The following is a 16,759-nucleotide window of genomic DNA, read 5'->3' on the forward strand; positions in this document are numbered from 1 at the left end:
TCCATTTTGTTGACCATGACCTAGAAGTGCCCAGTGTTGATTTCTTTTTCATTATGACTAGGTCCTGGAAAATGTTTTGAAATGGCACAATATAACCAAATAAAGTATACTGTTGCTGATGCAAAAAAAATGCAAAATGGCCAAACATTCTGAATTGCTAGCTCCAAACATTTCCTGAGTATACTGGAATTAAGCTTGAAGCCCTAGCCTTTTAGTGGCTTTTTCCAGGTGTATTACTTGATATTGAGACTTTTGCTGGATGCTGGGCGGTAAGTGGAAAAAGCTGTTTGTATTATCTGAAAGAGGAAAGCTTGCTTCACGTTTTGTATTTCATAGTTCATGATATGTGTCTTCTGCATTGAACCAAGTCTTTCATTTGTTCTTACTATTAGATTATTAGTAATGTGATCATTATGGGTGTACAAAAGATGTACAAAAAATGTTTATCAAAAAAAATTAGACATTTGTCGGTTATGAAAATGTAGTACACAGTAATCTAAACCTATGTCTGTGTTTTTTTGTTACTTGAAAAACTTTACTGTATGGATAGCAAAGGAACGGTATGCATATCTATATACTGAACAAAACACACATTAGCACCTTAAAGTGGTATTCAGTCCAAAAGAAAACATTTATTATGATGCAGCGTACCAATTCTTTGATGGCTGCATTAATGTTTTTCTTTTCTAGGCTTTCTTTTTTTATTTTCACCTGGTACTCTGGTCAGTAAGTCTGTTTTTCAACAGCACAAGCTGTCCTTCAAATTTAAGTTAAAGCTGGGTTCCACCCTAAAGTGGAACTTGCACTGATCGGAACCCCCCCCCCCCCCTCCGGGGACACAATTGGCACCTTTCAGGGGGGAGGGGGATGCAGATACCTGTCAAAGACAGGTATTTACAGTCTATGCCTCTTCCTGTCCCTGCACGCTGTCTGCTGGGAGACACACGGGTCCCAGAGACAGCGCGGACAATTCCTATTGCGCTGCGCGATTCGCGCATGCGCAGTAGGGAACCGGGAAGTGAAGCCGCAGCGCTTCACTTCCTGATTCCCTCACCTAGAATGGTGGCGGCAGCAGCCGAGAGCCGAGCGATCGATTGGCCTTGGCTGCCGGCATCGCTGGACCCCGGGACAGGTAAGTGTCCATTTATTAAGTCAGCAGCTGCAGTATTTGTAGCTGCTGGCTTTTAATATTTTTTTCCACAGTGAAATCCTGTTTTAAGTGCACTATATTGTCAAAAGTGTTGAGACGCACATGCACTTTTAATGGCATCCCAGTCTTAGTCCGCAGGGTTCAATATTGTGTTGGCTCACCCTTTTGCTGTTATAACCGCTTCAACTTTTCTGGGAAGGCCGTCCACAAGGTTTAGGAGTGTATCTAGGAATGTTTGACCAATCTTCCAGAAATGCATTTGTGAGGTTAGGCACTGATGTTGAACGAGGAGGCCTGGCTTGCTGTCCCCGCTCGAGTTCATCCCAAAGATGTTCTATCTGGTTGAGGTCAGGACTCTGTGCAGGCCAGTCAAGTTCGTCCACCCCATACTCACTCATCCATGTCTTTTATGGACCTTTGTGCACCGGTCCCAATCATTTGTTGGAGGGGGATTATGGTGTGGAGTTCTTTTTCAGGGGTTGGGTTTGGCCCCTTAGTTCCAGTGAAGGGAACTCTTGAGGTGTCGGCATACAAAGACATTTTGGATCATTTTATGCTCCCAACTTTGTGGGAACAGTTTGGGGAATGGCCCCTTCCTGTTCCATCATGATTGCACACCAGTGCACAAACAAGGTCCATAAAGACATGGATGAGTGAGTTTGGGGTAGAGGAACCTTACTGGCCTGCACATAGTCCTGACCTCAACTCGATAGAACACCTTTTGGGTCAATTAGACCACAGATTGTAAGCCAGGCTTTCTCGTTCAACATCAGTGCCTGGCCTCACAAATGCACTTCTAGAAGAATGGTCAAACATAACCATAGACACACTCTTAAACCTTGCAGACAGCTTTCCCAGAAGAGTTAAAGCTGTTATAGCTGCAAAGGGTGGGCCAACTCAATATTGAACCCTACAGACTAAGACTGGTATACTATCAAACTTCATGTGTGTGTAAAGGGAGGCGTCGCAATACTTTTGACAATATAGTGCAGTTGAGACAAACTATTTACCACTGACAGGGGTGCTTACAATGATCCACTTTTATTCATGTAAAACTTTTATCCCAAAAGGAAATAAAACTGACTGTAATTACTTGTGTAACTGTAGTGTGAGCTGGAGTTCAGCTTCAGTTTGTTAATGTATCTAAATCTGCTAGTCCATCTAACAATGCTCCTGTCTACAGTGCCCCCTGTGCTCCTTCATCCAGAGTAGGGGCACTCTAATACAGGTGTGTTTTTTTACTGGCCAGATCACCAGGTGAAAACAGAGGCGAAAAAGCCTAAAGAAAAAAAATGCAGCCACCACGTCAATTACATTTTTGGTTTTGGGTTTATTACTGCATTAAGCTGAAAGGCATACTGCTTAGATGGAGGGGTATATGGGACATTTGGGGCGCTAATCCCAAAATTACTCCACTGTGGCTTACAGTCTATTTTCATTCATAAAAAGTAGACTGCATGGTGACTGCAGAGTGCCAAAGAGTTCTTTCTGCTAAACTGCAGATATTCGTAATCTTCTAACGTCATTATTTTTGAGTCACAATCTCAGATCAAGTATGCCAGTAAGGGCCTCTGACTTTTCTCCAACTTTCCTAATCTAAATACTTTAACCAGGTCAATTAACTAAATGTGTTGAACCAAAGGGTCAGCAAGACAGCCGGGCAGCTAGCATTTTAGAAGTCGGCAGGGGCATCCTCCATTATAAGGTTGCCTTTCAAACTACAACAATTTTTTTGCATGGCTGTTACAAATGGAGGCTAGCCCCCATATTTCAATTAGGCTTTACATTAGTTAACCTGTGAGAATTTGTAATTTGTTCTGGGACTGTCATCTTTGCTATACTACCTAGTCACTAACCAGGAGAAAGCAGGCAGAATGCAAATTCAGACTTCACTAACTGCATGCTTGTTCTGAGTCTGTCATGTACAAAGTAACACCACCATTGCGATAACCTCAGAGCCCACACCTTTTGATAGCACTCAGCCTGACTTCATTTCACAACACAGCGCTGTATTCTGTATTTAACTGAGGATACATACAGTTTATATAGCGCACCCAGCAGGCACATCTGTTAGTAAAGGAAATAAATTGTAACTCAGCCTGACCCAAACAAACTTTTTTCAATTCACGGTAAAGTCAGAGGTGTTAGACTTTAAGGCCCCTTTTACAGGTCTGTTCCGTCTGGCCTTTTCTTATCTCTGTTGGTGGATGAAAAACACATTCTAAAACAAATCTATCTAACCCTGTAAAGACAAAAACGCCATACGTACCTTTTCTGAAGCCTCTCTGGCCTGATCTCCAGTGGCGGATGCTGTGTGCAGGAGACGGCCGACAATGCCTGGGAAGTGATGTCACCCATAGCATAGACTTACTATGGGGCCTCCGTTGTCGGCTGCCTCTCCTGCACACACCTACACAGAGAAGCTGCCGCTGACAGCTAAGCGTGGGACTGGACTGGCTGCAGAAAAAGAGTAGAGATTTTTGCTTTGCAGATACATTTTTTTTTTTTTTTTTTTTTTTTTTACAATGTGGCTGAGAGTAGTGTTTTCTTATTTTTATTAGGTGTTTTTCTTTATTCAAATTTATTTTCCATAAGCACAAACAAGAGAACAACCCTACCCTTATAAATTAATTTAAACATGGGTAGTTCCCCATTCACAACATGATATACCGTACTTTTGAAGCTGTGGGTGGCTTGGCATCCTTCCATTGTAACAAAATGACTTTACGTGCATGAAATGGTAACGTAACAAAATATGAGCATGAGTCCTTGCGGAAAAAAGACATTTACAATACCTAAAAGTCTAACTTCCCTGTTTGAGTTACTGGAAGATCAATTATATGTTCAAATAAAGTCCTGCCAAAAAGTCCTCAGACCCGGACAATTCCAAAACATGTGACGCAGATCTGCCCCAGCAAGCCCACACCATAGGCTGAGAGTAGATTTAGTTTACTTAAGAGTGAAACAAATTATGTAAACAGTCCATAAGAAATGTGAAAAATAGTCTGTGAAAATGCAGGTAAACAATAAAATTATGTCTTACTGTGATCACCAATCTTCATGCACCATCACCAAAAATAATTTACAAATATGCTTAACAGACCCATATGACTCTCGTATATACAGTGCCTTGAAAAGGTATTCATACTCCTTGAAATTTTCCACATTTTGTCATGTTATAATCAAAAAGGTAAATTCATTTTATTGGGATTTGGGGTTATTAATGTATGTAATTGAGCAGCACAAAGTGGCACATAATTGTGAAGTGGAAGCAAAATGGTAAACTGGTTTTCAATTTGTTTTTACAAATATGTGAAAAGTGTGGCGTGCATTTGTATTCAGCCCCCTTACCCCTAACTAAAATCTAGTGGAACCAATTGCCTTCAGAAGTAACCTAATTTAGTAAATGGAGTCCACCTGTGTGTAATTTAATCTCAGTATAAATACAGTTGTTCTGTGAAGTCCTCAGAGGTTTGCTAGAGAACCTTAGTGAACACACTGCATTATAAAGGCCAAGTAACACACCAGACAAGTCAGGGATACAGATGGAGAATTTTAACGCTGGGCTTGGGTTATAAAAAAAATAAACATTATCCCAAGCTTTGAACCTCTAACGGAGCACTGTTCAATATATCATCTGAAAATGAAAAAAGTATGTCACAACTGCAAACCTACCAAGACATGGCCGTCCACCTAAACTGACAGGCTGGGCAAGGAGAGTATTAATCAGAGAAGCAACCAAGAGGCCTATGGTAACTCTGGAGGAGCTGCAGAGATCCACAACTGAGATGGGAGAATCTGTCTGCAGTTATGCAATCCACAAATCTGGCCTTTATGGAAGAGTGGCAAGGAGAAAGCCAGTGTTAAAAGAAAACCATAAGTCCCTTTTGCAGTTTGCAAGAAGCCACGTGGGAGACACGGTAAACATGTGGAAGAAGGTGCCCTGGTCAGATGAGACCAAAATAAAGTAACTTTTCGGCCTAAAAGCCAAATGCTGTGTGTGGCGGAACTCTAACACTACACATCAACCGGAGCACATCATCCCCACTGTGAAACATGGTGGTGGCAGCATCATGTTGTGGGGATGCTTTTCTTCAGCAAGGCCAGGGAAGCTGGTCAGTTGATGGGAAGATGGATGGAGCCAAATACAGGACAATCTTAGAAGAAAACCCATTAGTCTGCAAAAGACTTGAGACTGGGGCGGAGGTTCAACTTCTAGCAGGACAACGTCCCTAAACATACAGCCAGAGCTACAATGGAATGGTTTAGATCAAAGCATATTCTTGTGTTAAAATGACCCAGTCAAAGTCCAGACCTAAATCCAATTGAGCCTGTGGCAAGACTTGGAAAATTGCTGTTCACAAACGCTCTCCATCCAATCTGACAGAGCTTGACCACTGGGCAATTTAAACCCCCTTCCTAACCAGGCCAATTTTCAGAGCTCACACTTTGAATGACAGTCATGCAACACTGTACCCATATGACATTTTTGTCTTTTTTTTTATTTTTTTACACATAGAGCTTTTTTTTTGGTGTAATTTAATCACCGCTGGGTTTTTTTTTTTTGTGCTATAAATGAAAGACCGTAAATTCTGTAAAAAATAAAATAAAAAAATGTTGGCAAGGTTTTATACTGCTACATATCTTTGGTAAAAAATAACCCAAATTGGTGTATATTATTTGGTCTGTATGAAAGTTATAGAGCCTACAAGCTATGGTGCCAATCGCTGAAAATTGATCACAAGTACTGACGTCCTATCTCATTTCTTGAGACTCTTAACAAGCTAGGACAATACAAATACCCCCAGTCGGCATGTGGTTAAACCCTTTTGTGTGATCTATAGGCCTTATTCTAGGCTTACCTATAGGTAGTGGAAATATCTCCTAAATGTGTGCTTTTTATTAAATATTTCACTAGTAGTCTGCCGATGTAGTCATCGGCGCATGCGTTGTGAAGAAAAACGGGCCACCGTGCCATTTCTTCCCCCAGCATGTGCCGTGAATGATGGCTCCTGCGTGCATGCGCGAAAGTGACGTCACGCAGATCTGGCCAGTCACTGAGCCGGAGTCCGCGGCCCCAGAAGGAAGAGGGGCGAAGATGGACACGACTTGCACAGAAAACATTGCGGGCTTCGTTTGCAGGTAAGTGGTGTATACTACCGATGCATACTAGCCCATTATGCTTTTAATTTGCAGACCTTGCGGGGAGCAAAAGAGGAAGTAAAACCCATTGGGGGTTTACTTTCTCTTTAAGCTATTTTTCAAAGAAGAATGGGCAAACATTTCACTCTCTTATATGTTCAGATCTGGTAGAGACCTCCCCCAAAAAGCCTTGCAACTGTAAGCCCTTGTACACACGGTCGGACATTCCGACGGAAAATGTCCGATCGGACCGTGTTGTCAGATAATCCAGCCGACTGAATTTTCCGACAACATTGTCGAGAATTCCGATCGGACAAAGTGCCACGCAGTTCCGTCGTAACGAAATGACGGCATCACGTTCTGAACGACTACAACTTTTTTCCGACCGTGTGTATGCAACACTAGTTTCGGACAAAATCCGATGGATTTGGTTGTCGGAATGTCCGACCGTGTGTGCAAGGGCTAATAGCAGCAAAAAGTGGTTCTACAAAGTATAGACTCGGGGGCTGAATACAAATGCACACCACACTTTTCATGGTTTAACATTTTTTTTACTAATAACTATTTATAATTTTCATTCCATTTCACAATTATGTGCCACTTTGTGTTGGTCTGTCACATAAAATCCCAATAAAATACATTTACATTTTTGGTTGTAACATGACAAAATCTGAAAAATTTCAAGGGCTATGAGTACTTTTTGAAGGCACTGTAGAAGTCAAAAGCACTTTTTATATCAAATCCACATTGTAGGCCTTAAATGTCTCCCTTGGCATGAAAATAGTCATCCCCTGGAGATATCACCAGCAAGATCACCTCACACATCGAAATCCATGCATGCAGGTAAGTACCGGTAAAGCGAGAATCAATTCCTTCACGTAGTTTAAAACCTAATTAGCTCTTTATTAAAACACACAAAATTGCACTTGCATGCTTTTAAAACAAACAGCGCTGTACATAGAAATCTTAAATGGGGAAACTCTGATGTTTCATCATAGATGTCTACCAGAACAGAGACTTAATTTTCATAATTCATATGCACTGTTTGCATAAATGATATCACCCTCTAATAATTGTCTATGCAGCACTTAGAACATTAGAGACTGTAAATACTATCACTAGTCATACATAAAGGACACTGAGAAACAGTAAAAGAAACTGTTCATGCTACTTACAATTTTTATATATTCAAAATCTATAAATATAACCTACTTCTGATATTGCTAATTGCCTGGTTTTAATGCTAATCCTCTGGCTTCAGAAATGTAATTCTGTCTCAGGATCTGTATCAAGAATATAAACTTAAATAGTCAGTTGCTTATTTTGAATCCGTGAATCAAAACTTTGAAGCTGTGAAAGCATGACAGGTACCCACCATTTTCAAAACGTGGTTAACCATCTCTGCCTATTCTCCCATGAGACAAATGGGCCTGTCATCGTCAATCACCTCCTTAAGATGCTAGTACATTTGACCAGCTGGGTTCAGTAAAGTTTGAGTTGCTCATTTGCATGATTGCCCCAGATAAGCTACACATTGAGATGCAAGAGGTGAATATAATGGCCGGGAAACTGGCATTATCAGAAGGAGAGTTAAAGCGGTAGTAAAAAGAGAAATTTTCCTGCAATGCATTTGCATAATGTGTTAGTATGCATTGCATACCAGCACATTATTATAGACTTACTTTAGAACTAAGCCCTCCAGCTCTGCGCTGTCACTCCTGAGAGGGCTGACCTCTTCCCCAGTCACCCTTCTGGGTTCGCGTCCGCCTGTTAGATGAGTGACCGGGGGTGCAATGATGTCACTCCTGAGCATTCGTGCATGAGCCAATTGTTTTAGGGCATGGGCTCTGAAGGTCTGGGACTGTATGCCGGACCTTCAGAACGCATGAGACGGTAACGTCACTGGCTGCATGCACTTTGAATATCTTCTAAACTGTGCAAGTTTAGGAGATATTCACAGTACCCTTCAGCACTTTGTCAGTGTTTTCCTTTATTTACATGTGTAAAGAAAGAGTAGGACAATGTTTGTGTAGCCAGGAGAGAGGAAGGTAAGGATAAGGAATGTTCTACGCATGCCTAAGATTCCATAAAAAGCAGTAGTCACAACTAAAGATTGTTGCCAACAAGTTTCCTAAAACAATACAACAGGTCTCTTGCTACTGAACTTATTTAAAATTCATCTTGCTGGTCATGACAAAAACATCTGTCAAGCTCAATCTATTGATATTATTGTACTTGGGTAATAGAACAAAGTGCAGTAACAAAGTGCCCTTTGCCCTGCTTTACTGAATAAGTATTTTGAACTGGAGCATACAACTGTATAATGCCTAGAGTTTATTTATTTTTTTTGTGTACTAACAATTTACCTTTATGTGATTTATGTTTTCATCTTCCCCCCTTTATTTATTTTTGTGTGGGTGGTGGGGTGCAATGTAGCCTTTACATATTGAACCTAGCCAGTTGCCTGGTTGCTTTGTAAACATGGTGCTTGCAAAATAACTATGAACCATTAAGTTTTAAGTAAGCCCTATTTATTCTGGTATAACAAACATTTGAAACTGTAAGGTGGATAGTATATACTACTGTTGTGTGTTTTTTTTTTTTTTTTTTTTTTTATATATTTTTTTAAATATAATGTTTTTTCCCTTTTGTGTGTGCGTGAGGTGTGTTTTTTTTTTTTTTTGTTTTTGTTTTTTTTTTGTTTTTGTTTTTTTTTGTTTTTGTTTTTTTTGTTACTAAGGTACAATATAACAAGTGACACTGTAAGGAATGTGACTGTGTTTGAGGATCAGTAACTAATGAGATAGTATTTTTCTCTACAACCAACAGAACATTATTTCAAAGGTGACGGAAAGACCCTCAATGAGAGGTTTGCAGAGTATCAGACCGGCACAGAGCAACGTGTGGCCCATCCAAAAAGTCCTGAGATACACAGGTATGTATGTACTCATTCTCATTAAAGTGCAACGTAACTCAAAACGTGAACATATAGAATTGCTAATTGGTTCTAAGTAGTACACCAAGAACTGTACTGTATGTTTTTTGTCTTGAATTCCTCTTGAAAATAGCAGTGCGTTTCCTGATCTGTGAGAATGCCTACAGCCTCATAGCCTCTATCTGCAGTGTCAGATCGAAAGCAGGCAATAGATTATGCTATTTTCTTTCCTTCCTATATGGATGGAAGAAAAGAAAATTGCTCGATATCCCCATCAACACAGTCAGAGTTGGTGGGGGAATCCATCCTGCAGTGCTATTATATCCTGCTGGCAGGACACTATTAGTGTTGCTGGCGGCACACATTTTTCAGGAAAAACCCGACAGGCTGGTTGTACACAAGTCGGTGTCAATACATGAATCGATTTGTTCCAGTCGAACCAGCCAAATTTTGATTAATTTATAGCCGGCTTTAAGCATGGCTACTCGTGGCTGCTAGTTTCAGGAGATTACATGTCACTGCTATGCTTGTCACTATTCTCCTTGCTGGAGGATCTGACATTAGAAAAGAAACCCTGCCTCTACCAAGATGGCCACCTCCATATAGAGACAGCGAAGAACAAGCCATGGTTGGTCAGTAATGGGGAAAAGGTCTCCACCGTTGTCTGTGGTCTCCCTGCAGCAGATTAGTCCCTTGCCCTCTTCCTCCCTTTTTGGGGAAGGGAGCTTCCAGAGTTCCGTTTCTCTTAAAGAAGCAAGACAGGGCAATATTTTCTTCATATTATACTAGTAATAGTTGTTTTTCAAGAAGTTGATGAAGTTTGGTACCACTCTGTATTAATACCGTGAGGGCCATTCACATTTGTCTTGCAGTAATGACTGGTAAAATGTGCATGTTGCTATGCAGTTGTGTGAACTGCAGTGCTATTCATTTAGAATGACACCCTAACACACTTACAGTTGTGGGCAATGCACATGCTGTATATTGTAGTTTGCTGGGCTTTTTTTTAAAAGCGTGTCTTTCACGCGTTAAAGTGGTTGTAAACCTCATTCATAAAATCGGAACAAATTGTGTGTATTTGTAATATTTACTTGTGTCTCTTCAAAGCTGAGTGTGTTCTCTGCTGCTTTTTCTCTATCAGCATGTGTCAATTCTCACAAGTTGTCTGGGCACCAGAGATACAATGGTGACGGGTGAGGAGAGCTCTGCACACAGCTAGTCCATTCACAACACAGCTGTACATCATTCCTTCCTTCCTGTGAGGTGGGGTGTGTCCATTTTTTTTCTCCAATCCCTACAAGAGCTCTAACTACAGCTCCCTGCCCCCTCCTCTGTGCTACTGGCAGATGTAGAGGATTTTAAGCACTTTGAAAGGAAGTAGAAAAACTGCAGATAAACAAGTAAAACTTACGTAGGAGGATTTGTTTCATATTTATGTATCATCTGAGGCTATTTAGTTCACTGGGTATATGAGAGGGTTTAAAACCGCGTTAAGCTGCGCTGCAAGCCCATTTAAAATGAATGGGATGTCTTAACGCAGTGCAGCTCCAATGATTCCTTTGCGAATCATCTGCTTTTAATAAATGTTGCAATGGGAGGAGTGCATAATTGTCAACTGCTTTATCACCACCTACCAGCATATGGATCAGATGCATACAGCTGGGGACAGGGAGTGTTTCTTTTTCAGGAGATGTGTAGACAATTGGATTTGAACTGTGCAGGAAAAATCCATATGAAAAATGGTCACCCGACTAGAGCTGCTACAGAAGAAAAAGAGTAGCTAGTCTGTTGGAAGACACGGTTTTGCACATAATGGTATTTTTGTTTGGATAATCAGCCCATTTATGTGTGTGGGGCAATTATACAGGCAGCATGTTTTCATTGAACCCCAACTACGGTTTGATGTGTCCATTTAGTTCTTGTATGTTTTAGAACACTTTAAAAACAACATTTTTACATTAGTCCCTACACTAAGGCAGCTTACAACCAGTGTCCCTACCAGTGTCATACGCACATAATAGGGAGGCTTGGGCTGAACAGTTAACCATTGGCACCTACTAAAAAGAAGGTGGATAAAGCCCACACAAATGCAGGGAGAACATACAAACTCCACACAGTGCCAAGAACCACAGTGCTGCAAGTCAGGAGCCTTAGTCACAAAGCGGAGTTCCACCTGGGGAAAAAATTCATAAAAAATTAAGTCACCCGCTACAAATACTGGAACTGATAACTTTTAATATAAGGACACTTACCTGTCCAGGGAGCCTGCAATGTTGGCACCCAAAGCCGAGCCGACCCATCCCTCTGCTCTGGGTGCAGGTTCCACCATCCTTGCTAAGGGAAACAGGAAGTGAAGCCTTGCGGCTTCACAGCCTGTTTCCTACTGCCCATGCGTGAGTCACGCTGTGCGTTCTGAATGGTCCCTGTGTGTCTCCCAGAAGGCAGCGTGGGCGGGAGTGGCCGGACATTGGGTATTTCGCCGCACAATGTGCCACCGGAGGGGGAGAAGAATCCGATCCGTGCAAGTTCCATTTCTGGGTGCAACTCCGCTTTAACATTGAAATATGTTTTCACAAATACACAAATACATTTTTTGTTTGTTTGTTGTTAAAAAAAAATGCTTGTTAAAAAGATCAGCCCACAAAGAGTTTTTTTTTTTTTTTGTTTGTTTTTTTTTGCTGTCCACTGAACTGAGTCATCTAACTGCTATCTCTCTTGGGGTCCCCATTTCTTTGACCTAGTTGCTGTCCTGGGATATGTCAACTACAGATGAGTTGTTTCCACACAACTGTTGCATTCTACCCATCAAGATGAAAGATGCATCCAGTAACTGTATAGCCGTGGGAACTCGAGCATAGTCTTACCACTGAAGTCTCCAAGAGATATAAAAAAAAAACTATAACTTAACCCTTTAGAGTCTCCCCAAAATTGTTTAAATGGTAACGATTAAATGTTAATTGGAGACATTCTATTTATATTGCATAGCATTTTCATTCTATGATCAGTGGGAAAACTTTTTTTTACAGTGAGTGTATGTGTACATTTCCCTGTTTGGACCATGGACAGATGTAAGGACTTGACAGGGAATCAAATCCTGCCTCACTATGCCCAAAATTTAAAAACATTCTCTTAAATGCCAGGCTGATAGAGGCTGAGTATGTTACGATTAAATGTTATTTATGTGAATTTCCCTTTTTATTTATTGGTTTGTTGCTGCAGGAAGATAGATTTGTCTCCTAAGGTCCAGAGAAGACAGACATGTGTTCAGAATGAAGAACAAACCTTGGTTGTAAAGGAAGAGCATGTAAAGGTATACATTTGTGCATTTTTGTTAACCATGAGTCTGTTAATTTGAAAGAGAAATAGCTTTGTATAGTCCTATGCTGAAGATTGTGGCATAGGGACAAAAACTATTGTCAGGCTATCGGTGTGAGAAAACAAAATTATAGATATATTTTTAATTTTCTTTTTTATAAAAGAGGCCTAAACCAATTTCTCTCTTGTATTAAGAGTATTGCTTAGAACTTCAAGATCTTGATCACATAAATTTCAGTTTATTACAACTTGCCACATAAAACCAAATTTCAGAAAATGCTGTCCTTTTTCAAGGACTACAGCTTACTCAAATGCTAGTCAAGCCTTATAGTAGCCAGGAGGCTCTTTTGCTTTCCTACAGATTGTTGCTTCTAGGTCTTGGTTATGTTTGTGAGATAGAACTTTGACTGCTCTGTTCTTGATGCTAGCTGCTTCTCAAACCTCAAGGTAGCAAGCTACTGGAAAGCAGAAGGCCTCTAAGCCTAAGGTATATTTGTGCAGCTCCTGGCAATCTTATATGAGAGTAGTTCATGGTTAGTTTAGAGAAAGGGGGAATATTTGGGTCTGTAGGTACTATAATTTATTATACTATGTGTACACCAGAAGTGTTCATTAAAAAAAAAAATGAAGTACCAATGGGTACAATTCAAAATTTAATAATACTGTTCATATCTAAATATGATTATATAGGATTTATATAGCTCCAACAATTTAAGCAGTGCTTTACAACTTGACGGTAGACAGTACAAATTTAATACAGTAGGAATCGGAGGTCCCTGCTCATTAGAGCTTACAATCTAAGAGGGAGTGTCAAGAGACACAAGAGGTAATAACACTGGGAGATGTGCTGATGGAGAAAATGTACATTTAGGTGGGGGTCAGATAGGCTTCTCTGAAGAGATGAGTTTTCAGGGATCCTCTGAAATTGGACAAAATAGGAGATAGTCGGACAGATTGGGGTAGAGCATTCCAGAGGATGGAAGAGGCTCAGGAGAAGTTCTAGAGGCGAGCATGAGATGAGGGGACAAGGGAGCTAGAGAGCAGGAGGTCTTTTGAGGAGCAAAGAGAACAATTAGGTTGGTATTTTGAGACTAGGTTACTGATGTAGCTGGGGACCAAGTTGTGGAAGGCTTTGTAAGTTATTGTTAGTATCTTGAATTTAATTTGTTGGTTGAGTGGCAACCAATGGAGGGATTTGCGGAGAGGGGTAGCAGACACAGTGGTTTGTAAGGTGGATGAGCCTGGTAGCAGCGGTCATGATGGACTGAAGGAGGGGGGATATCCTTTTTAGAGGTAAGCCAATGAGGAGGGAGTTAATTTCACATACATGTCACTGTTTTAGATGCTGGGGCTCAATTAGTTGTATATGTCATCTCCCATGATTTTTTTTTTTCCTATTAGCATTGCTGTTTTGCATATGTAGTTAATCACTGCTTTAGAGTTTAAAATTCAAACACTGTATATAACCTCTGTAAAAATGAGACAAACCATAACACTAACTATAGAGATATTGGAGTAGTGCCTTCTATATCCTTGAAGAATTATATAATTTTATATGTTAAATATTCTTCTAACTTTACTATGATTATGCTGAAATAATCGGCAAAAGGGAAAATTTCCAGCAACAAATTACTAAAATCTGTCACTATTTTTAGGTAAATTAGGCACAGTTGGTAACAATGAGCAATACATAAGAAATAATATCTCTGTGTTACCAGGGCAACAATGAACCACGGAACACTCGCTGCAGCAGACACTGATTTGGTCAAACTGCACCAAAGATAAGTAAATAAAAATCAATATACGTTGTCGCGCTCTAATGAAAAAATGTGAAGTGACATCGCATGTGCAAAATTGCATAAAACGCATATATAGTGACAACGTATGAGCAAGTTTGCATAGAAACTCCTAAAATTGCTAAATAACATAACCTTCAAGTTGCATAAAACGCATATATAGTAACATCGCATGTGCAAAATTGCATAGAAATGCAAAAAATTGCTACATAATCGCATAACCTTCAAATTGCATAGAATAAGTGCTAATGCTGACAAAATATGAAGCTGAGTCCAACAGTGCACATGAATAGAAATAATAAGATGCCGTGAAGTGCTGTGCTCCAAGTGACAAGCGGTGAAAATAGTCTTTCATTGCATAGGTGATGCGAATCCTCTTCAGTTTATAAACACCTCAGGTGTGCAGTGGCTATCTTACCGCTGTAAGATAACAGCGTGTTGTAGCAAATGGTGGTCAGTAAATCCTCCAATGGCTTGCATCCGATGTTCCTCTTTTGTGTGGTAGTGGCCAGGGGAAGCGTCAATGGACTAGATATCCTAATATGCCCTTGGTAGCCTGATGTATAGGCTTTATATATAATGATAGGTTATCTCTATATGCCTCAGTGACAGTGGACAGCCTTCCAGGTCCATGAACATAGAGTAAAAAGGAGAGACCCAAATCATGAAGTATGTAATCACAGATAATTGAGTTTGCAGTTTTAAAGGTATTCACATAATGAAATAGGAAAAAAAATAGAGATAAACATGCGCAGCGAGCTCGTGGCCTGAAACGGGTAAAAAAAAAAATGGCCTGACGTCACTTCCGTTTTTTTTTTTTTACCTGTTTCATTATGTGAGTACTTTTAAACCTTCAAACTCAAATATCTGTGATTACATACTTCACTATTTGGGCCCCCCCTCTATTTTTCCATTATGTTCACAGACCTGGGAGGCTGTCAACTGTCACTGAGGCATATAGAGATAACCTATCGTTGTATATGAAGACTATACATCAGACTACCAAGACATATTAGGATATCTAGTCCATTGATGCTTCCCTTGGCCGCTACCACACAAGAGAAACATCGGATGCGAAACATTGGAAGATTTACTGACCACCACCATTTGTTACAACACGCTGTTACCTTACAGTGGTAAGGTATGGTAGCCACTGCACACCTGAGGTGTTTATATACTGAAGAGGATTCACATCTATGCACTGAAAGGCTGTATTTTCACTGATTGTCACTTGGAGCACAGCACTTCACCTCATTTTTTTTTTTATTCATGTGCACTGTTGGACTCTACCTTGTATTTTGTCAGCATTAGCACATTTTTTTATTCTATGCAATTTGAAGGTTATGCTATTATGTAGCAATTTTATGTGTTTCTATGCAATTTTGCACATGCAATGTCACTTTATATGCGGTTTTATGCAACTTAAAGATTGTGATTATTTAGCAATTTTCTGCATTTCTTTGCAAGCTTGCACATACGTTGTCACTATATGTGAGTTTTATGCAATTTTGCACATGCGATGTCACTTTATCTAGCACTTTAACTAATTTAGCACTTTATTTATGTTACAAATTTTTTCACTAGAGCGCGACAACATATATTGATTTTTATTAACCATGAGCAATGCCATAGCTTTGACCAGTTCAGTTCATGTAACTTTCTGGATTACTTCTCTGTTTTAAATAATCAAACCAAAAGTACAGAATATGTTGGGTACCAGATCACATAAATCCTTTACAATATTTACAGGTAGAAAAAAAGCTAAAGCGACATGACCACTCAACTGATGTAAGGAGTGATCGGAAGAAGGAGCGCAGTAAAGAACGAGGGGAATCAAAATGCTCCCGGGAATCGAGCGATTCTCGCAAGCGAGAAAAGGCACAGAAAGACCTAAAAGAATCTAAGATCTTCAAGGAAGAGAGGTAGGCTGTGGCTGTCTTTCATACCTAAAACTGTAAATGCTTTACTTTCTTATTCTAAAAGATTTTTTAACGCCAACAACCACAATTGTTTGTTTTGCAGCAAAATTGTATTTGTCTTTTACACGACTAATGGTGGATGAGGACAAAAACTTTGGAATAGCAAGCTAACTGAAAAAAAATGACAAATTATTGTGTCCTATTGTCCAGGCTACATCAGGAAGTTGGACTTCAATGCTGTACATTTCTAGAACTCGTTTGTGTAAGAACTCTGGTTCGTTATGCTTGATTCCGCACTTTTTCCACTCATGACACCACAGTGCGAATAACCGTTTGCTGATGTTTCTAAACCCAACATATTTCAAAGAAGAAATCAATATGGTGATGAGTGCCTTGTATTCCGCGACTTATTTAAAGAAGTATCTCCCCGGCATTTTAAAAATCTTGTTGAATCTCCCAGTAGACCCAGTGCACATGGCGCTTGGTTCTATTTGAATCTGTG

The 16,759-nt window shown here is 40.1% G+C and overlaps 1 protein-coding gene across 7 annotated transcripts in view; it reads left to right on the forward strand.

Moving 5' to 3' along the window:
* Window positions 1-16,759, forward strand: part of BCLAF1 (BCL2 associated transcription factor 1) — a 59,696-nt gene that overhangs the window by 17,866 nt on the left and 25,071 nt on the right. For 5 of the 7 annotated variants that reach the window (XM_077486801.1, XM_077486800.1, XM_077486802.1 and 2 more), the window contains 3 exons: window positions 9,122-9,227; window positions 12,447-12,537; window positions 16,088-16,260. In XM_077486801.1, coding sequence (XP_077342927.1) covers window positions 9,122-9,227; window positions 12,447-12,537; window positions 16,088-16,260 — 370 coding nt within the window. Of the gene's footprint in view, window positions 1-9,121; window positions 9,228-12,446; window positions 12,538-16,087; window positions 16,261-16,360; window positions 16,532-16,759 lie in introns of all 7 variants that reach the window. The other 2 variants (XR_013276701.1, XR_013276702.1) reach the window with 2 other exon arrangements.

Source organism: Lithobates pipiens, unplaced genomic scaffold, assembly GCF_037356315.1.
Source record: "Lithobates pipiens isolate NorthernLeopardFrog02 unplaced genomic scaffold, aLitPip1_a1.2 Scaffold_18, whole genome shotgun sequence".
Lineage (NCBI taxonomy): Eukaryota > Metazoa > Chordata > Amphibia > Anura > Ranidae > Lithobates > Lithobates pipiens.